This window comes from Chelonoidis abingdonii, chromosome 8 (genome assembly GCF_003597395.2).
Source record: "Chelonoidis abingdonii isolate Lonesome George chromosome 8, CheloAbing_2.0, whole genome shotgun sequence".
NCBI classification, from domain to species: domain Eukaryota; kingdom Metazoa; phylum Chordata; order Testudines; family Testudinidae; genus Chelonoidis; species Chelonoidis abingdonii.
Genome location: NC_133776.1, coordinates 38,544,733 through 38,566,090, shown reverse-complemented (window position 1 = coordinate 38,566,090; position 21,358 = coordinate 38,544,733). Strand labels below are relative to the sequence as shown.

Below are 21,358 nucleotides of genomic sequence, written 5' to 3'. Positions count from 1 at the left end.
AGAACCAGGATCAAATCTTGTGTCTCTTGACCTGGGCCTTAGCCATTCAAAATATTTTAAAATGATTTCTAGCTTCTCTTGGTGTTATACAAATGATTTACTGATCCTCTGTTACAAATGTTTGATCCTTAAGGAGTGGTGTCAGCCTCCAAGAAGAGTGTGTCTCATGTGCTGAACAATGACAGAGGTGGAAACGTTGCAGTGATTGTGATTGGAGGAGCAGAAGAGTCTTTGGATGCCCATCCTGGAAGTTTAAGTCTGAATATCCTCAAGAGGAGAGGTTTTATTAAAATGGCTTTGAAATATGGGTAAGTGTCCCATTAGCACTGTTGGCTGTGACTGCGACTGCACTTCTTGTAGTGTTAATACAGCATAGAAACTGTGTGAATCTGAGAAGGTTATTTGTGCATTGACATGGGATGCAGATGTCTAAAATAAGAACCAGAACTGATGTATCTTGATTAAAACAGAATAGAGAAATAAAACAGGGAGACAGATGTGAAATCCCTTTTCTTATCATTTACAGAAATAATCTAGTGGTAGGTGGAGGTATTGGCACATCCTGGTGATTTGACTGACTTGTTTTAAACCACAGCAGCAAATAAACTGTGAAACTCTATGTAGTAACATTTTCCAGTTCCTTTGGTTGTGTTGCTGAATCATTCAGACACACTATTTACTGGCTGTCTCATAGCAGTTCTGCTGAGCCTACCGTTCCTGTACTTCAGAACCCTACTGATTTCAAAGAGTATTTTTCTCTTTGACTTGATTTGCTCATGATTTTAGGGGAAGAGATGTGGTAACCATTAGGCCCAGATTCAGCATTGTGTTTGAAGAATAGGGATGGATTTAAGTGCTTTGGAGAAACAGAGCAATCCCGGGACAAAAGGGCCTCCTTTTCACTTAAAGATGCCCCACAAAGTGGGGGAGGGAAAAGCCAAGCATACAGATTCATTTCAGGCCTCCTTCATAAATCTGTATAGTAGTAATATTAATAACTTGTTTAACCAGAAGAAATCATCAAAAATAGAGGCCAAGGTCTATCCTCCTGCTCCAGTGGTTTTCAAACTGTGAGTTGGGATCCCAAAGTAGGTCATAGGGTTGCCAGGGCTGGCTTAGACTTGCTGGGGTCCAGGGCTGAAACTGAAACTCGAGCCCCACCACCTGGGGCTGAAGCTGAAGTCCCTGGGTGTCAGGACTCAGGTTATGGGCCCCTGCCTGCTTTGTTTTTGGTACCCCTCATCTGGGGTAGTAGGGCTCGGGCTTTGCCCCCTCCCCCTAAGGGTGGCAGGGCTCTGGCTTCAGTCCCTTCTCCTGAGATCATGTAGTAATTTTTGTTGTCAGAAAGGGGTTGCGGTGCAATAAAGTTTGAGAACCCATCCTACTCCTATATGAAGCTCTCATTTAAACCAATAGCAGCTCTTTGTGATACAGTGTGGCTCTGTGTTCTCATTCACAATAGTGAGTTGGCCAAAGCAGCTCACAAAAAGTGCCACTATTTAGCTGAGACACAGGACTATAGATAAGAAGCCAAATCTGGCTCTCCTTGTCCAACTGCTATGGAGATCAAAGGGAATCTTTTTCCACTTATTTCAGTGGGAGATGGACCAAGTCCCTTTAGCACTTCGGTAGTTTCATTCACTCCAATGGGTCTACTGGCAAGGACAGTTGATTCAAGATCATACAAACGTTGAATACAAATAGAAAAATCGTAATGACACAGCACAAGTAGAGGATAAACTAGTTTCTTCCGAGTTTCACAACCAAAACTCCATGTTACTTATTTCAGTGTATCAACCCTCTAAAGGAAGTCTTTCAGATGAAAATGAAAGCTAATAGATTCACAGGGCATGTAGAGAAATGCCATTGCACCACAAGGGTTTCCTGTTCATCATCGTTAATGGTCTAACAAAAACTTGGCAGCCTATACATCCACTCTGCTTACAAAGGCCAGGTCTACACTGCGACTTTAAATCGGTTTAATGGCCGATATACCGATTTAACGCTGTATCCGTTCACATGACGTCGTCATTAATATCGATTTTACCGCCTCCTTAAATCGATTTCGGAACTCCTCCCAAACGAGAGGAGTAGCGCTAAAATCGATAGTGATAACTTGATTAGGGTTCGTGTGGACGGAAATCGACGTTATTGGCCTCCGGGCGGCAATCCAGAGTGCTGCAGTGACCGCTCTGGACAGCAGTCTGAACTCGGATGCAGCGTGCAGGTAAACAGGAAAAGCCCGCGAACTTTTGTGAATTGCATTTCCTGCTTGCCCAGCGTGGAGCCTGATCAGCACGGCTGGCGATGCAGTTCAAATCAATCCAAAAGAGGCTTCAGCATGGACCGTACGGGAGATACTAGGTCTGATCGCTGTATGGGGAGACAAATCTTTGTATCCAGCTCCGTTACAGAACACGAAACGCAAAGCGTTTGAATAAAAACTCGCAGGAATACACAGCGCTGCGTGACAAGGCGTAATGGGAAGCAGAGACTCAAATGGACGCTCATGAAGGGAGGGAGGGGTACTGAGGACGCCAGCTATCCCACAGTCCACAGCAGTCTATGAAAATTATTTGCATTATTGGCAGAGCTCCAATGTCTGTAGGGTCAAACACAGTGTCTGGCGTGGTTCAGGAAACACTCCTCAGTTTATTTCCCCCCCTCCACAACGTGAAAAAAAGGGTAAGAAATCATTCCTTGACTACTTTCTATGTCACCCTATGTGTACTGAATGCTGCTGGTAGACGGGAGCCTACAGCATGAGAGCAGTATCTGCTCTCCTCTCTGGTGGTAGACAGTTCTGCAGACCTGCCCACCATCCAGGGAGACCGCTAACTGCTTAACATCGAGGGCAACATTGCTACGCGTAGCAGTAGATAGGACAGAACGGCTAATAACAAGCTTTAATCATTGAAACTTGGGGCTCAAAATTTTTGCAATCACATTTGGATTGACTCGCTTGCAATGAGTCAATCTCCCTTATGGTATCTAAAATAGAGTCCATTCTGCCTGGACTGTCATAGCCCCCGGGAGGCTGCCTCCAAGTGCCCTCCCCCGACATCATTTTCTCTCACTAACAAGTCTCTGTTTCTTATTCTGGTATTCCTTAATACTTCATGACCCAAACGGGGGAGGGGATTGACACGGTAGCCCAGGAAGGTTGAGAGGAGGAGGAGCAACGGGTGCGCTTCTTGCAGGGCAACCCCTGTGAATCCTGACACGGAGCACCTGTGCTCTCTGATCACATGGATCTCTTGTTACACTTGCCTATTATTCTAGGCAGGACAGTGCACCACTGACCGCTCTGGTCCGCAATCCGAACTCGGATGCGGAGTGGCCGGTAAACAGGGAATCCCCGAGAGCTTATACAGTGACATTTCCTGCTTTCACGTGTCCAGCTCTGATCACACGGGTGGCGATGCAGTCAAATGCAAAAGTATCTCCTGCATTGAACCTTACGGGAGATAGCAGATGTTATCGCTGTATGGTGAGACAATTCTCTTTTATCAGAGCTCCGTTAAAGAACAGGAAATGCAAAGCCTTTGAAAATAAACTACAGGATACACAGCGGTGTGTGACACAAGTAACGGGAAGCCAGACACTCAACGGATGGTCATGGAGGGAGGAGGGGTAATGAGGACTACAGCTACCAGTCTCCACAGTGGTCTCTGAAAAATATTTGCATTTTTGGCTGCGCGCCCAATTGTCTGCAGCGTAAATCACGGTGTGTTGCGTGGTTCACGGAACAGCTCGTCAGTCTCTTCCCCCGGCCCCCCAGTGAAAGAGAAGTAAAATAAATAATTCTTGAGTACTGTAAATGTCACCCTCTGTGTACTGAATGCTGCTGGCAGACGCGATGCTGCTGCGGTGAAGAGCAATATCCGCTCCTCTGCCCCTCCCCAGGGGTAGACGGCTGCCCAGTGATTGCTGGCTGAGTGTGGCCGGGGGCTCCCGGGTGAAATGGGAATGACTCCCTTTTTTCTGACAGTGATGGTACAGAACGCCTGGTAACTGTCTTCATCTTATCACCTGGGGGCTGAGCTTCATCAGACCCTTCCTCCTCTTGCATAAAGAAAAGATTCTGAACTGCATGGACTGTCATAGCCCATGGTGGCTCCCTCCCCCTCATCTGATCTCAGTACACTACTCTGTGATTCTTATTCATGCATTCTCATAACATCATGCCAACAACTGGGTGGGGGGGCACTGCTGTGGTATCCCAGGTAGGTGGGAAGCAACGGTTGCGTTACTTGCAGCGGGCTCCCTCTGTGAATACTGATGCGGAGCAGCTGCGCTGTGCTACACTGATTTTTAATACACTGTATCCTATTCTTGTCTGGACTGACTCTACTTTTTATTACCGTAAAGGCAGGATTGACCCAGTCCCAAGTGAGTTAATCCCCATTTTCCTTTCAAAAATTTTACACCAGGTTTATTATCCGTTCTGTCCCATTTACTGGTGAGTGTAAAAAAAGAGGGGAGATGGTAACAGTTTCTACTGTTTCCAGTAGTACTGTACCATCTACCACCAAGGAAAGGAGCAGATTTCAAGTAGTAATAATCACACCTCAGATTACTTCATTGGTTATGATACTGCCACTGTGCAAAGCTCTAATGCTCCTCAGTGCTGCAGATTCGCCTCTGTCAGTAGCATTCAGTAAAAAGGGGTGACATTGTAAGTACTCAAGGATTTGCTTTATTTAACTTCATTTCTCGTGCTTGGGGTAGGGAGAAACTGAATAGTGTTCCGTGAACCATAAAAGACACCGTGTTGTAAGCTACAGACACTGGCGTACACAAAGATGGCAAATAGTTTTAAGAGACTGGCTGAGGACTGTGGATAGCGGGAGTCCTCAGCACCCTGTTCTGTCCCTCCATGATCCCCCGGCCCCTGATGCAAATGTTAATGGTCACGGGGGGTTCTGGGTAAACGTTGTCAGTCATTCCTTGCTCCGGGAAAACATCAGCAGACAGTCCTTTCGCACATTTTTCTCCTGGATTGCCCTTGCAGAAACAATAGCACGGCAGCACTAGAGACCGTCGCTTTTTGTTTTTCCGTCACCATTTGTGTACTAGATGCCGTGGAGACAGAGGCGACACTCCGAGCGTACACACCAGATTCATTGCTTTTGCAATGATAGCAGAGATGGTTACACTCGTTCTGTACCGTCTCCTGCCAGAGAAAACTGGCAATGACATGACGGTTATCTCTCCTTCTCTAAACTGTCCACTGCTATCATGATGCCCCTGGCTAAAATCACGGGGGGGCGCAACGCAAAAGCAAACTTGGGATTGACTCACTGGCCACTGAGTCAATCCCTCCCTTATGCTGTCTAAAAATAGAGTCAGTCCTGACTACAAGAAGAGTCAAAGCAGCAGAGAATCCTGTGGCACCTTACAGACTAACAGATGTCTGTTAGTCTATAAGGTGCCACAGGATTCTCTGCTGCTTTTACAGATCCAGCCTAACACGGTACTCCTCTGAAGAAGAGTCAAGTGTATTAGAAGAGCGCAGCTACTCCATGGCTTGTATTAACAGGGGGTTCTCCTGCAAGAACCGCACTCATTGGCTTCACTTCTCTCCCAACCCTCTGCAGCTACCGTGGCAGGGCCCACCCCCCATTTCTGTCATGCAGTCGTGAGGAATACAAGAATATAAGAAACATAGACTTATTTGTGACATAAACGGGGGGGTCACTTGGAGGCAGGCAGTCGTGGCTATGACAGTCCAGGCAGGACATACTCAATTTTCAGAAACCAGAAGGGAGCGATTGACTCTGCCAAGTGAGCCACCCCAATTTGGTTTCAGAACCATTGTCACAGGGGCACTCATGATAGCATCGGACACTAAACTGTGATGCACTGGCCAGGTAAACAGGAAAAAGCCTGAATCCCCGCGAACTTTTGAATTCCATTTCCTGATTGTCCACCGTGAGGGTCAGCACACACACAGGTGACCACACAGAGACTCATTGCACTCGTCACAATGCAGTCTCCTGATATTCGAAGAAGAGCGCCGCTTGGACCACCAGGAGGTTCTGGATCTGATCGCTATCTGGGGTGAGGACTCAGTGCTCACAGCACTGCGTTCCAAAAGATGAAATGAAAAAGTTTTTGAAAGAATTTCAAAGTCTATGGTGATAAAGGTCACAGCAGAGACGTCCCTTCAGTGCCGAGTGAAACTGAAGGAACTAGACAGGGTTACCAGAAAGGCCAGAGAAGCAAACGAAGGTCAGGCTCTGAGCCGAAAACATGCGCCGCTTCTATGCTGAACTACATGCATTTTGGGTTCAGCGCTACCAGTGCCCCACCCCTGTCCGTGGATTCAGACTTGGGATTGAAATATCAAGTGTTTCTGAGGATGTAGCCGAGGGGAAGATGGAGACGAATTTGAGGATGAAGATGACCGTGGTGATAGCACACAGCAGTCCGTAAACCCCAACAGCCAGGATCTTTTTGAGACCAAGAATCACAGTCCCTGCGCTCCCAAGCGAGAGAACCCAGACAGTGAAAGCCATGGAAGCGACCTCCGGTAAGTGTCCCTTCATTCTGTATCCAAAACACGGATTAAAACAAGAACGGTTTTGTAGATCGCATTGACACCAGGGCTTTTGCTGCAGTCGCACCATTACTGTTACAGGAAAATTTCGTTAACATGTCTGGGGATGGAGTGAAAATCCTCCAAATTAATGTCCATGAATCGATCGTGGAGGAACTCAAAAACCCTTATGCTATATGAGAACATTTCTGCCAAGACACACTTCTCCGTTCCCCTAGTAGGTAACTTTTCAACGCCTTGCATTTTGCAAGACATTTGGTACTGGGCAGTGAAGGCATGCACTAGAAGGCATCGCAAAAACAAACAGATCTGCTTCCTGCGGTGCTATTGTCAGAAGAGATATCATCCATTGTTTACCTTGTAGAACATAGGAATTAAACGGGGCAACATGGCGATTTATGCTACTGGCCAGAGCGGGGGAGGGAGGAGGGATAGCGAACATTTTAAGCGTCATGGCAAGCAGGATTGCCTTCCCTGCTACACAACAGCGATGCGGCGGGTGATGTTAGGTGCTGATCACAGCAGTGATCCGTAAAATATAAATAAAGGACCATGCGAGGTGTGGAATGTGAAAGAGGGTTGGGCCTTTGCAGCTTCCTCTTAACAGGAGCAACGCACACTAGCTAAGATCACGTGTATATGAAAACGGCGGAGAAGTCAAAAATTTAAAGCCTCACTTACCATCGCACGTGACTTACGTTGGTCGTACCTGCGTCTGGTGTGTGCCCCACAGTCACAAGACACTGAATATTTAAACGCTACATAATCGACCTTGTATAGGAGATCACATGTGCTCTGTAAGAGTGAAAGTGTTAACTATTACTGAAAGAGTACTATCATTGCTCTGTAATAAGGTATCTTCCACATACTTATCAACTGGTTAGCCTTCCCATGCAAGCTGCACATAATCTACCAGAAGTCACTATGCCATCACGAGGGTGTGCTGTGAGTACGGCGGGAGGACAGAAGAAGACCTCGAGATAAAGGCTTCACAGACCCTTAATTGAAGTAACAGCAATGAAGGGAGAAACAGAATGATTGGCAGATGTGTAGCTAAAGTTACAGGAAAGATGCCATGCAAAGAAATCTGAGAGGGCAGCAGAAGACCACGTTGGAAGAGAAGATAACGCTGGATCTTGCTGCGTCTAACTGACAATCCTCCAACGCATCGGTGGAGCTTCAGGAAAGCAGCACAGTACAAGTGCCAACTGCAGCCCCGTATATACCTCCCTGCAACCCCACGTCCCATATCTCCCTCAAACCAGACTTTGTAAGAACCATGGGGAAGGCTTTCTGCTACCCGCCTATCCTCCACATCCCTGCACAGTTCAAGTAAAAGCTGTAATACGCGTACAATTGCCTTAGTAGCCTTCCCTTCCCTCTTCCAAGCACAGCAGTCAGGGACATGACCTTCCTAAATTCTCTGCCCTTTTTTAATTTTGTAATACAGAAATACATCGAAAAGGGGGAAGGGGGGTTGCTACAGGAAATCTATAAGATGAAAAACCAATGATTTCTAAAACAGATGCAATAATCACTTTAATAGAATAATAAATGATTTTAAACGATACAAGAATTATTTCCTTCGCCACCCTAGAATGGAAAAGGGGAGGGTATAGGGGTTGCCTTACACGAAAGTCCAATCAAGTGCGGGGGTAATCATGGGGAAGCAACATCAGCACAAACGTACCACGGCCGGTGCTAGAAACCTTCTTTTTCAGGCTTCTCTGATGCGCAGACGCCTCAGGTGTGCCTTCTCTAATCGCCCGTCTTGGCGCTCGATCATCGGCCAGGATGATTTGCCTCAGCCTCGCAACACCTACGCCATAATTCTCTCCCTTAGTCTCACAAAGATTGTCCACACAGCAAGTCAGCATAGCAAGCGACACTTGGTTATGCTGAGGTCTGAGCCGAGTAAGTAATGATCGCCACGCGACCCTTTAAACGGCCAATTATGCACATTCACCAACCAATCCGGCCTGCTCGGCCGTAGTTGACACTTCCTGACCACTGTCCAGGCTGCCGAGTGTAATGGCTTCACATGAGCCAATAGGCATCAAGGGGGTAGCTGGGTCCAGGATAACTATAGGCATTGAAACATCCCACGGCTTTATTTTCTGGTCTGGAGAAGTAATATCCCCCTTGCAGCAGCGTTTAAACAGATAGTGCTGCCGAAGACGCGAGCGACATGACCCTTCTGGCCATCCCACGTGATTGGTGAAACGTCCCTTGTGGTCCACTACCGTGCTTGCAGCACCATTAAAAAGTACCCTTTGCGTATCACGTATGGGTGCCCCTGGTGTTCTGGGGCCAAAAGGGAACACTATGGGTTCATCTATGGCCCCACCACAGTTTCGAAAACCCCTTGCAGCAAAGCCACCACTATCACCTCTGCAGGCACGTTCACCAGATCACAACCTTCGTAGCATCCCAGCTTAACATGCCTTGGCTACTTTGCAATCAAACGTCAAGCCCCCACAGTAGATTGCCCATCCAAAGGATTCCCGACTGACCGGTAGCTTTCTGGCGTTGCAAGCTTCCGAGAGGGTATTGCCACTCGAACTCTCCACTGTGAGGGCTGCTCTCATGTTCGGTATTACGGCGTTTTCCAGGGGAGGAAAGCATGTCACAAAAAAGTTTAAGAAAGTGCTCTACTCAGCGAAATGTTCGCAGCCACTGCGAATTCGTCCCACACCGTCAACAACAATGCGGCCCAAATTCACCAGTCGTGCTTGTTCCGTGCCCAACTTCGGCGTTCAATGGGTAATAGACATGCCCCGTTAATAGCAGTAGCTCCCAAATCGCGGGCCAGCGGTTATGGGAATATCTCTCCATCTCGTCATCGCTGTACCTCAGAATAGCAACGTCCACAATAGCTGCCTCCTCCTCTCCTTCTCTTGCAGTTCATTGGTTCAGTATAGTCCAGCACGAGAGTACGCGAGGTGTTGACCAACGTCACGATAACCGTTTGTGACTCAGCGGTCAATGTTGCTGTGCTATGGCGTTGCTCAATTGGCACTCCGCGTAAAAACGCCCATAAACGGTTTCTACTGCCCTCACGAAGGGAGGGGTGGATGGCTGTACCAAAGCATACCGGGGCAATGTTTCTGGCACCATCAGGCACTGTGCTCTCAACCGAAGTGGGAACTAGGGTATACTGAGGAACAGCTACCAGCACAGTGGCACCGCTCCTGAACATCGAGTTGGAGCCTTGGACCAGGACACAAGCAATCGATTTGGATCGACAACATAGGGGTTTTGGAACCGCCGGGGGCCCCCCCAAAAAAAAATGAAAAAACCCGATTTTTTATAACATCAGTTTCGTAATATCGGTTTAAACTACTTCGAAATAATCGTGCAGTGTAGACGTAGCCAGAGTCTTCAGATGTTTCTTTCAGTGGCAGCTGTATGATGCGGAACTGTCATTGTTGAGAAACCTGCCACACAATTTTAGACCAGGCAGACAGCATTCGAGAGGCAAGGGGAAGTGGGGTAGGGAATGGTATTATGAATCCCAGAGTCTAAAAAGCCACATAACTATTTATCTTAGTTTCATGCAAGCAACTCATGACTATCCATTGTACATACCAGACAGCTGCATCCTTGCTTCAGGAGGATTAATTTTCATTACTCTTATTAGCATATCCAGCTGATGCATTCCAAGTACTCTGCACCTTGAGTAACCTTGCTGCAATACTACCATTTTAACAGCCATTCACCATAGAGACAGATTGTCAAACATGAAGTAAGATGAAAATGCTTAGGAAATGTAGCGATTGCCTAGGATTTTAGTGCAAGAAAACTGGGAGCTGTTAAGCTTCTGGAGAGAACACTTAAGATAACTCTTTATTTTAATTTTATACAATAGTATTGTATTGGTTCCCCATGCTTTCTAACAGCTACATAAGTTTACAAGACTGACACCTCAGCTGTAGTAGCCAGGGCTTTCAAAAAGGTTTCCCCTTTCACCCTGACGACAACAGCAGAACCATTGCAGTTTCGATGCTTAGAATGGGGTGGAATTTGGAGAGTTTTTCCAGGTGCTATATAACTCCTTCCAAGCCACAGATCCCCACTGAGGAGAAGAACAAGAACTCCTTATGATGCAAAGAGACTGAGTTCTAAACTGAAATAGACTACTAGAGCAACTCCTGCAAACAGGATTCAGCTGCTAGTGTTAAAAGATCAACACTGGGATTTTCACTGGCACTACATGGAGTTAGACACCCAACCCCCATTGAATATCACCTATAAGATAGAAAGTACTATGGAACTACAGCAAACTCAGTGAAACTGTGGTGGCCTAGACCCAACAGCTGTATTAACAGCTGCCATAAAATCAGAAAAAAGGGATTCCTCTGTCTTTATTGGAAACCTTCACTTAGGTTTGCTATTGTCTGAACACTGCGCAGAAGGCAGAAGATGGCTGTTTTTTGTTTTTAATAAATATTGTGCCCCCTTCCAGCTGCACAAAGAAGCATTTCACTGGCATTTCAGCAAAGAGTTGAATGCATAATGCAAATACTGATGAATTTTATAAGCATTGAGGAAATGACCTGCATTGATTAATGTGACTCCTCATGCTGTAGATGTGAGTTGCAAGTCGTGCTTCACTGAGTGCCCCGTGGTGATTAATTCTGTTTACTTTACAGGGCTCACTTGGTTCCAGTATTCTCGTTTGGCGAAAATGAACTGTTTAAGCAAGTTGCAAACCCCAAAGGATCGTGGCTCAGAACTTTACAGGAGAGACTGAGGAAGATAGTGGGGTTTACTTTACCACTATTTCATGCTAGAGGAATATTTCAGTACAGTTTTGGCTTGATGCCTTACAGGAAACCTATTCACACTGTTGGTAAGTCCCTTAGTGGTTTCTGTCATTCTTATGGGAATGTTTAAAATGTGTGATTTGTAGTTAAATTCAGTAACGGTGTTCCTTTACAAATCTGCTCTGCCAGACAGAGCTGGCTGCTATGCATCTAAACACAAGCAGGTGAGGTTTGAAATAAATGTTTGTCTTTCCTAATGCCTTATCCTGTTCTTTTCTGTTCTGTTGGCCAGGGGAGGAGATAAAGGCAAAAGGCTTTATAAATAATTTATGCCAGTGGTCCCCAACCTTTTCATCTGGCGGGCACCAGATGAAGGACCGTGGCGGTGATGGAGCACCTGCCGAAATGCCGCCAAATTTCTGCGGCATTTCGGCAGCGACGCCTCTCGATGATGTCACCCTGATTTATGCCAATTGGGCCATAATAAGTGATTACAATAGATTGAAACAGGAGGGGGAAATTTGACCGCATCAGCCACGGGGTGGGGTGGGGTGAGGGGGAGCACTGGTTACACAAACCAAAATGGGGAAAGGGGGACTTCCCTCTGCTGTTTGCACTCCCCTTCACTTCACTCTGCCCAAATCCTTTCCTCATTGCAGCCCACCTGAGGCAGCTGAGTGCTCGGAATTCCTAAGGAAGTCAGGGAGATGTTCCAATCCATTGAAGAGCAGTGGAGCATCTCCATAGCCATGCAGTTTCATCAGAAGATATTTAGCCTCTCATCCCTCTCCCTGAGCAAGTTTGGCAGCTAGATCCACAGGCCCCCACCCCATCCACACTAAAACACAAAAGCCAGCACACAGCACAGCCCCAGGGCAGGGTACATGCCTCCTCCAGCCCCTGCAATCTCTGTTCTCTGAATCTTCAGGTTCTTCCACATTTTCAGGATGCATGTGACATGCAGGATTTCTAGCTCCATAGAATCAGTCTCTTTCTTTTAAAAAGAGTTTTTAATGGACAGATGATTTAATGGTTAATTGAAACCTATATAAGGTGTTGATAGATCAAATTTTGGGGGATTTTTTTCAAAATTAGCCCAACTCTTTGCTCATCAAAGAGAGTGTTGAACTGCTATGAACTTCAATGGAGTTAAGCCAATGCTGAATACTTTTGAAAAATCCCACCCTTAAATCATGGTCATGTTGCAAGCTACCCAAAGGCAATGGTTGGAAACCTAGATATTTATCAGGTAAAGCCATTTTCTAGGGTGTTGAAATAAAGCAGGGGTCAGCAGCCTTTATGAAGTGGTATGTCAAATCTTCATTTATTCACTCTAAGTTAAAGTTTTGCCTGTCAGTAATACATTTTAATGTTTTTAGAAGATCCCTTTCTATAAGTCTATAATATATGACTAAACTATTGTTGTATTTAAAGTAAATAAGGTTTTTTTAAATGTTTAAGAAGCTTCATTTTAAATTAAATTAAAATGAAAAGCCCCCCGGACCGATGGCCAGGACCTGGGCAATGAGAGTGCTACTGAAAATCAGCTTGTGTGCTGCCTTTGACATGTATGCCATAGGTTGCCTACCTCTGGAATAAAGACTGAATTCCATTGTATAAGTCAGTCTGTATTTCCCTGTGTCCTGTTCTGTCTGCCCATATAGGGTGTGTGTGTGGGGTGGGGGTAGGGGGAGATTGATTCATTAAAAGAAAACAGGACTTTTTTATTTAAATAAAACAGAGGTTTATGTTCTTAATTTTAAATAGGTTTATTTTTAAACTTGTAGTTATGACAACCCATGTTGAGACCAAAACTTACTATAATCTATTCATTTAAATGAAGCGGGGGAAAGGCAGTATGTTTTCTGCCAGATTTTAAAGAAAATCAGACTACTGTGCTGGTGAAAGTCACTGACCAATCACCTGGAACCAGAGTTTGTTGAAGTGCTAAACTGTCTTAGGACAGCAGTATCCTCTTCTGCTGATGAGAGAGAATAAACTGAAATGAAGACTATAATCTACTTGTTTAGTGCAATGACAGGTTCATTCAAAGTTTAAAAAAAACCAACCAATTGAGAGTTTAAAAATCAGGAAATTTGTTTTTCTCTTCCAATGTATGAATAAAAACTAGGTGTGAGATGATGAAATCTACTAGTTCTAAAATCCTGGAGGATATAGTGACCCAAAACAATCAGTTCAATTCACTAATTACAGATAATACTTCTTCTGTTTAATTAGTTTTAAATGCAAAATATGTTTAGATAAACTTTTTTTGTGTGTGTCCAGCACATTTGATTAGTTTTATTCAATTAATAAAAATCAACTTTAAAATGATGGTTTTGTGCATTTTAATTGAATTTGAATTTCCATCCAAATAGAGCTTAACTCAAAACATAAGTAAAAAATGATCCATCTAGTAAATGAGAAATGAATCATTCGTCATTTTCTAAGAATAAAAAATTAAGAATCTGAACAATTGTACGTTAAGCTATATAAATAAATGTGTATCTTCCTGGTTAGCAAAAAGAAGCACCAAATTTAGTGCAAAGGCTATATTTATTTGCAAGTTAACATGTTTCATTGGTTCCCAACCATTGAAAATCAACTTTTCTTGGGAAAATAATTAAAAAGTACAAATGCAAAACAAGATTAAGATCAATTTAAATCAAGACCTCCTGCTTGCTGATTTAATACTAGGTGAAATTCTGGCCCCATTGAAATAAAAGTTTTGCTGGTGACTTCAGTAGAGCCAGTATTTCATCTACCATCTGTAAAACAACAAAACTAAGCATCTGGCCAATACAGAAGAGTACTTTTATCTGCAGCAAATAGATGTCAGTGTAGCTAATGTCATTGCTATTTTGTTTGTTGTTTGCAGTGGGGAAACCTATCGCTGTACAACAGAATTTGAATCCTACTCTTGAAGAGATTGAGCAGCTGCATCAAACATACCTGCGAGTACTAAGTAAATTATTTGAAGACCACAAAGAAAAATATGGGATACCGGACCATGAATCACTCATCTTTAAATAACTGCAAATTCAGGATGTCCAGATATAATACAGTGGCCTTGTGATGAAACAAAACATTTCTCAATTTGCAACCACTCTTCTATAAGAAAAATGTGTGCATGTGATAGATTAAATTAGTAGAATTCCTTCTTATCTTCTTAGTCATGGAAAATCCTTCTTCATTTAGTCTCTGATCCTGCAAACCTATCTGTGTCAGTGTCCCTTTGGCTTCATCAGCACTGAAAAATGTAAGTACTTTTCTCACTCTTGGCTTAGCAGCTCTGCTGGTGAGAATGCTAGTGTAGACAGAACACAGGTGTCTTTACCATCATGTGGTCCAGCTCTAGTTTCAGAAGGTGGAGCTGCACTGGTGCTAGATCAACAGTGGGAAAAGTGTTAGTGTAGACAAGACCATTGATTGCAGCAACTTTATTCCTATCTTTTACTCAAGGAGTGTGTAATTTAAGGTGAGAGGATTTACTAAACTTGTATTCAGTGTGACATTGAATTGTTCTCTGAATACTGAGAAAAACACATGCTAATCTTCTGTAGAAATGAAGCTGTGTGTATAGTGCTCCTGGCCATCAGGAACAGAACCTGAATATGCAAAACCATGGATAGTTTGAGGCTGCTGTCCTAAATGGGTAGGGTGACCAGATGTCCCATTTTTAACTGGACAATTCTGTATTTAAGCCTTCTTACAGGTGTCTTGATTTTTTGTTAAATACGGGCAAATTGTCCCATATTTTCTGGGATCTCAGCACAGAGTTGGCAGTAGGGGGCAGCAAGTGGCTGTGCCCCCCCACCTTTTACTCTCCCCAGTGTGTGCCTGCACCGGAGTCTCCCTGCCTGCTTCCTCCAGCAGCAGTGCCGAGGATGGACAATGAGAGCATGCCCAGAAAGGAGCAGCCTGGGTTTCTGCCATGCCCTGTGCCTCCCGGGAAGCAAGCCTGCTGTGCTGCCATCAGCTCCCGCCTGGCACAGGTGAGTAGCTGGAGCAGGGCATTCTCCCCCTCCTCTGCTCTCACCTACCCCTGCTCTCTGCCTGGCGCTTGGGGCAGCCTGTGGGGATGGGGGTCCCTGCTCAGCGCTGGTAGGAAGATCTCTAATCTCCAGAGTAGAGGGGCTCTACTTGCCCCCTAGTGGGGGGAGCAGGCTGCAAGCAGCATTTCACCTCACTGCCGACACCCCTGCACATGGGACTGCTAGTGGGGTATGGGAGGTAGGCTGAGTGGCAATGCCAGCCCTGCACTGGAGGGAGGGCTGAGGAGAGTGGCTTGGGCTGGCCAGCCTACTCCACCCCGTGTGCAGGGAGACGAGAGGGGGTGGGGGCTTAGACCACCAGCCCCGTGGGTGTGCATACGGCAGGGGAGGCTTGGACCACCAGTCCTGTGGGTGGGCAGGCAGCGATAGGATCGGGGCAGGGGGGACAGCAGAGGGGCTCAGACTGGGAGAGGGGGTTGCGGGTGGGCAGCAGGGTGGCCAGGGGCAGCCTGGTGTGGGAGGGGTGGGGTGTGGCTTGGGCTGGCCCAGGGGTGTCCCTATTTTCCTTTTTGGAAAATATGATCACCCTATCATTGGGCCCTACCTAAAGTGGTTCACCCCGACTGTAAGATATTTAACAGATTCACCCCTCAGTTTGAAGGGCTGATAGGGCTTTGTGGGGTTTTAGTATTGGGGGTGTGCGTGTGTACACGTACATGCATATGTTGCATGATGGGAGAGAAATAACCATAAGTTTTAGTAAAGGTTGAAATTTGGGTCATCGGTTTCTAAAATACAATAACTTTATAGGAAAAGGCAGTCACCATACTGTAAATAGCTGTTTGTTTGGGAGCTACTTTACCAAGGAGACCTGTAGGAATCAGAACAATTTTGGCATGACTGTAACTGTGACTGTTACAAATGAATACCAAACTCTTAGGTCAGGGTCAGGCATCTTTTAGAGAAGGAAAACTGTCCCCATTTTGCTCAGTACAGTTCTGAAACATCACTGAGAGAACATATTGGTTTATACTTATTTTGGGTGATGAAAAAGATTGGAGTCCAGCAGCTAGAGCAAGGGACCAGGAGTCAGATCCTGAAATGTTATTCCTGCTGCTGACTTGCTGTTTGACTGAGTAAGGCACTTAACTGCCCCGTGCCTCAGTTTCTCCATCTAAAGTGGCAGACCCATTAGACAGGGAGGCAATAAGGGTTGCCACTTGCTCCTCCCCTGCAGTTGGTTCTGTGTGAGTGATGATCATGCTGAAAAGTTGCTCTTTCTCTCCACTGCTGCAGTTGCTCAATATGTGACTCCACTGGGTGCCTGCCATTACCTAGATTCAGAGCAAGGAGAGAAGGGAGGGTCTGGCTGATTTACTCCAGTTGCTACCTACCTGCTTTCTTGCTGGGCAGTGCTCAAGGAAAGTTGCTTCATTGGCTCTGTTTGTACCCAATGAGGGAGGAGAATGCCCAGCACAGGATGTTTCTCCAACTTACAGAGCAATGGCAGTCAATTTATGGGAGGCAGAAGGAAACTGATGAAAACTGCCTCTCCTTCTCTGTCTTGGGGAGAGCCCAGAATATAGGATCAATTTGCTAGTGTTGGTGGTGCAGCATTAATTTTGGGGATGGAGCGAGGATGAATTTTTAGAGAGTGGAGAAGGGGATCTGTTTGTTGTCGGGGAAGAAGGGGGGAAGGTAGAAGATGAATTTGCTGGGGGAACCTGGGAGGAAGGGTCGATGAGGGGAGCAGAGGATCAGTTGGATGGGGTTGACTGTGGATCAAGGAATCAATTGATGGTCAGGAGAGCTGAAGAGAAAGAGATCCCCTTCTCCCTATACACGCACACATTCTCTGCACCAAACAGTGCTCAACCACAACTGACAACTGGGCTCTGGGAGTTTAAGAAATGCTGGGTAGCTAGCCTTGAAATTGAGTTATGAACAGTAAAACTCCTACATTAGTCATGTGTCTTACTATCAAAGTATAATGCCTTAACTGTAGGAACATAACTCTCACCAGAAGTGACCTTTTGGAACAGTGTGCTGAGCAAAATGGGGATGACTTGTACTAATTATATTTTGAAAGAAAAATCCTGACCCCACCAAAGGCCTGCACTGGAAGGAAAATGGGATAATCTAGTGAGCCTTTCCCAACTTGCATCATCAAAATTTTATGGAAATCTTTTTTTATCATTGTAGGGATATTAAAGAAGGTTTATATTAGACATGGTTTATATGAAAAATAATTTATTGTTAAAAATGATTTATTGTTAGAAATGATTTACTGTTAATTAATACTTTATAACTAAAGGTTTATATTAGAAATAAATGTGATTCCCGAGATTTAGCCTCTAACCTGCACGCCACCAGCTGTGTCTGTGTGAAGCCTGCTCAAAGACATACTTTGTATAAAACTTGTTAAACGTTAATTGACTCTAAGTGCCCATTCTCTAAGTGACACTTTGTAGTCGCTACTTTACTTTGTAACACTGCTGTGAGCCGACCCCCACCCTCTGTAAGTTTTCATCTCACTTTATTTTTGAATGATAAAAGACAGGAAGTCTCACATAAATTGGTAACACCCCGAAAGGTAAAAAGACAGTGAAATAGATGGGATTAAGATAGAGAATGTATGTGAATGAGTGCCTAGTTTAAACAATGAATGAATGGTTAGGGAGTTACCAGCCTGAAAAATTCAGTGTCGGCTGAAGAAAGTGTCAAGTGGGATCAACCAAATGACCTCCGGAGGGCAAACTGGAGTCCACCCCACCACCTCAAAGGAAGAAAAAACAAACATCTGACAACATGGAGCCAGCCACCTGCTGATTTGATTTAACAACAGCAGAATGAAGCAACTCTCATGGACTGACATAGGGATAAATTCCTATAAAACTGGACTCTAAAGAATAAAGTCTTTGAGTCTCTGGTTCTGCTACCACCCTCCAGGAGCATCAGGTGCACACCTGCCCCGGACTCGGCTCTACTCTTGTGTACAGGATACCTGGCCAGTATTCTGTCACAAGCAACGTTTAGCCTGGTAACTATAACATCTATGCAGAACTTGTATGAATGATTGTGCGAATGAATGAAATATATATAGTCATAAGTGTATAAGAAATAAGTAAGTAGTAATAGGAATAAGTAGCCAAACAATGTTGTTTACTGTTATCTTTTGTTTTATTATGGTATTTACAATAAATGTGACAAATGTCTTGTCCCCTTTAATAAGATCCTGCTGGTTTTTACTGATGTAATATAATTGGTATAACATCATGTCCAGATCCTGAGAAAGTGTAAGCTGCTCCATTCCCACAATCTCAGAGCCGTGACATTCACTTCCATGCTATATGCTGTATTCATCCTTCAAAAAAATGGTTAGCATTTCATGGATGCATGAATTTCTTCCTAATAAAATGTAAGCCTGCAGGCTTTTATATACTGCAGAATTAGTCTGATTTTTAGGTCTCGGTGGTGGTGGTGGTATAGGAAAAAAAGTACTAATGAGACAGCAAAAAAGTTGGGGTTGGGCATGATCTGAATGCTGTAATATCTTGATGTCTTGTGGTTTTGTAAGTGTCCAACATTGTGCTCATGATGATTAGAGTGTAAGCAGATTGAAGAGATATTTTCCCCACAAATCAGGCCACATATTTGGTGTCTGTATACTTGAAGCCTTACTTTTGGCACCAATTACTGAAAATCTTGGCCTAACTCTCAGGTACCCTAATGCTTGGGTCCCAAAAATAATGATGTTTGGTGGAGAGAATTATATTAATATTTTTGATATTTAAGAAAGTAATATATATATATATATATAATATTTGTAAATGCTTTCTATATGTACACGGAGGAAAGCCTTTGTTTGCAGTTTTGTTGAAGAGTTTGCCTCACTGCAAATAGTTCTCTGACTTGTTGATGTCAACTGCAACATAAATTAGAGAGACCTCTGACCAGCTGTGCATGAGTCCTGAGTTTGATTTCCAGCCCAAGGCGTCTGCTTCCGGGACTGTCTGCCATCGGATATACTCTGGAGGAAATGCTGTTGGGGTGGGCAAAAGTAGGGAATGCATCCTATCACTGGACAATTAAGGAGCTGCTTGACAGGCTCAGAAAGGAGTCTCAGGGTACGTCTACGCTACGGGATTATTCCCATTTTACATAAACCGGTTTTGTAAAACAGATTGTAAAAAGTCGAGTGTACGAGGCCACACTAAGCACATTAATTCGGTGGTGTGCGTCCATGGTCCGAGGCTAGCATCGATTTCAGGAGCGTTGCACTGTGGGTAGCTATTCTGTAGCTATCCCATAGTTCCCACAGTCTCCCCCACCCCTTGGAATTCTGGGTTGAGATCCCAGTGCCTGATGGAAACATCATGTGTGCGGTGGTCTGGTAAATGTCATCAGTTTTTCCTCGGGAACAACGGCGACAATTATTATGCGCCCTTTTTCCTGGATTGCCCTGGCAGATGCTACGCAGGCAACATGAGAAGCATTCCAGCCTTTTTTACTGTTCACGATGTGTACTGGGATTGCCGCTGACAGTGGTGGACTGGCGCTTTGACACAGCAGATTACTTTCTTTTGCATGGATAGCAGAGAGACTGGTTATAGTCGTTCGTACATTTGCATGCATTGTAATTGGCAATGAGATTGATGGTATCTCGTTGTTCTGTACCATTCTGCTATATGGGTGCCTGCTGAGGTCGCCGGGGCGAAAGGCAAAAATGGGAATGATCCGATAATCCTCTTATGGTTTTATAAATAGTCAGTCCTGCAGATATGGCCGAGGACGGAATGTTATGAGAACCAGGTATAGAGAACAGAGGACAGCTGCTCGTGTCAGATCCCGAGAAAGATGAGTCCTACATGCATTCACGGGTGCCTGCAAACATGTTGCTTCTCCAATTCTGGCTAACGTGGAGGGTCTCCCATTTGTGTCATGAAGTTATAAAGAATGCAGGAAACAATACAGAAACAGTGACTTTGTTTAGGAGATAAAATGAGGGGGAGGCAGCCCCAGCTGCATGATAGTAGACAGACATTAAGCGGTGCGGGGAAGGAGCCAGTGCACTCGTATGATATCAGGAGTATAGAATCTTTTTTTAACACTGAAAGGGAGGGGGCGATTGAAGATTCAGACCCCCCAGTACTGTATTGGATGACGATGGATTTTTTTTTTTTTTTTTTTTTTTTTTTTTTTAGCTGTTTGTAATTACTGGGATTGACAGGAATCATTCCTATTTTACACAGGTGCCCCGGCGCCTATGAGGCAGCGGGAGTAATTCAGCAGCTATAAGCATTTGTATCTACCGCACTGGGAAGGAAGGAGCAGATACTGCTCCTTTATGCCGCAGCATGCATCTAGCAAGCAGCTTACATAGACTAGGCGTGATAAAAAAGTAAGAACCACTCTTTTTCCCTTTCTTTCACGCTGGGGGACGCAGGGGACATTGAAGAGCTATTACTTGAACATCATGCCAGACAATGTGTGACCTAACAGGATTGGAGCTCAGCAAGAATGAAATACTTTCGGAGACTGCTGGGGATGTGGGATACGCTGGATCTAGTACCCTCCCTTTCCATGCCGTCATTCTTGATTCTTTGCTTTCCGTTAACTTGTCACGCAGCAGCGTAGCCTGAGATTTTTCAAATGCTTTGGCATTTGCTTCTGTAAAGAAGCTCGGATACGAACAGATTGTATCCCCCATATGGCGATAGATCAGTATCTCCGACGGTCATGCTGGAGTTTTTTGGATTTGGGATTGTATGCACCGTGCGACAGAACTCACTCAGAACAGGAAATGAAATTAAAATTTTCCGGGGCTTTCTGTTTACATGACTGTCAAGTTCAGATTGGTCCAGAGGGTCACAGTGGTGTACTGGGGATACGCTGGAGGCAAACCATCGTTTGGCAGCCATCACCTAATCGAGTATGGTAATACCGATTGTAGCGCTACTCCTCTCGTTGGGGAGGAGTAAAGAAACCGATTTAAAGAGCCCTTTATATCGATATAAAGAGCCTTGTAGTGTGGA

The 21,358-nt window shown here is 44.8% G+C and overlaps 1 protein-coding gene and 1 pseudogene across 3 annotated transcripts in view; one reads left to right on the top strand and one right to left on the bottom strand.

Moving 5' to 3' along the window:
- The window catches only part of MOGAT1 (monoacylglycerol O-acyltransferase 1), a 75,230-nt gene that overhangs the window by 20,067 nt on the left and 33,805 nt on the right, over positions 1–21,358 (top strand). The window contains exons 4-6 of one of the 3 annotated variants that reach the window (XM_075068975.1): positions 134–308; positions 11,215–11,414; positions 14,527–14,587. In XM_075068975.1, coding sequence (XP_074925076.1) covers positions 134–308; positions 11,215–11,414; positions 14,527–14,582 — 431 coding nt within the window. In that variant the 3' untranslated portion in view covers positions 14,583–14,587. Of the gene's footprint in view, positions 1–133; positions 309–11,214; positions 11,415–14,206; positions 15,629–21,358 lie in introns of those variants that run through there. The other 2 variants (XM_075068974.1, XM_075068973.1) reach the window with 2 other exon arrangements.
- Positions 4,493–4,614, bottom strand: LOC116838440 (U4 spliceosomal RNA; annotated as a pseudogene).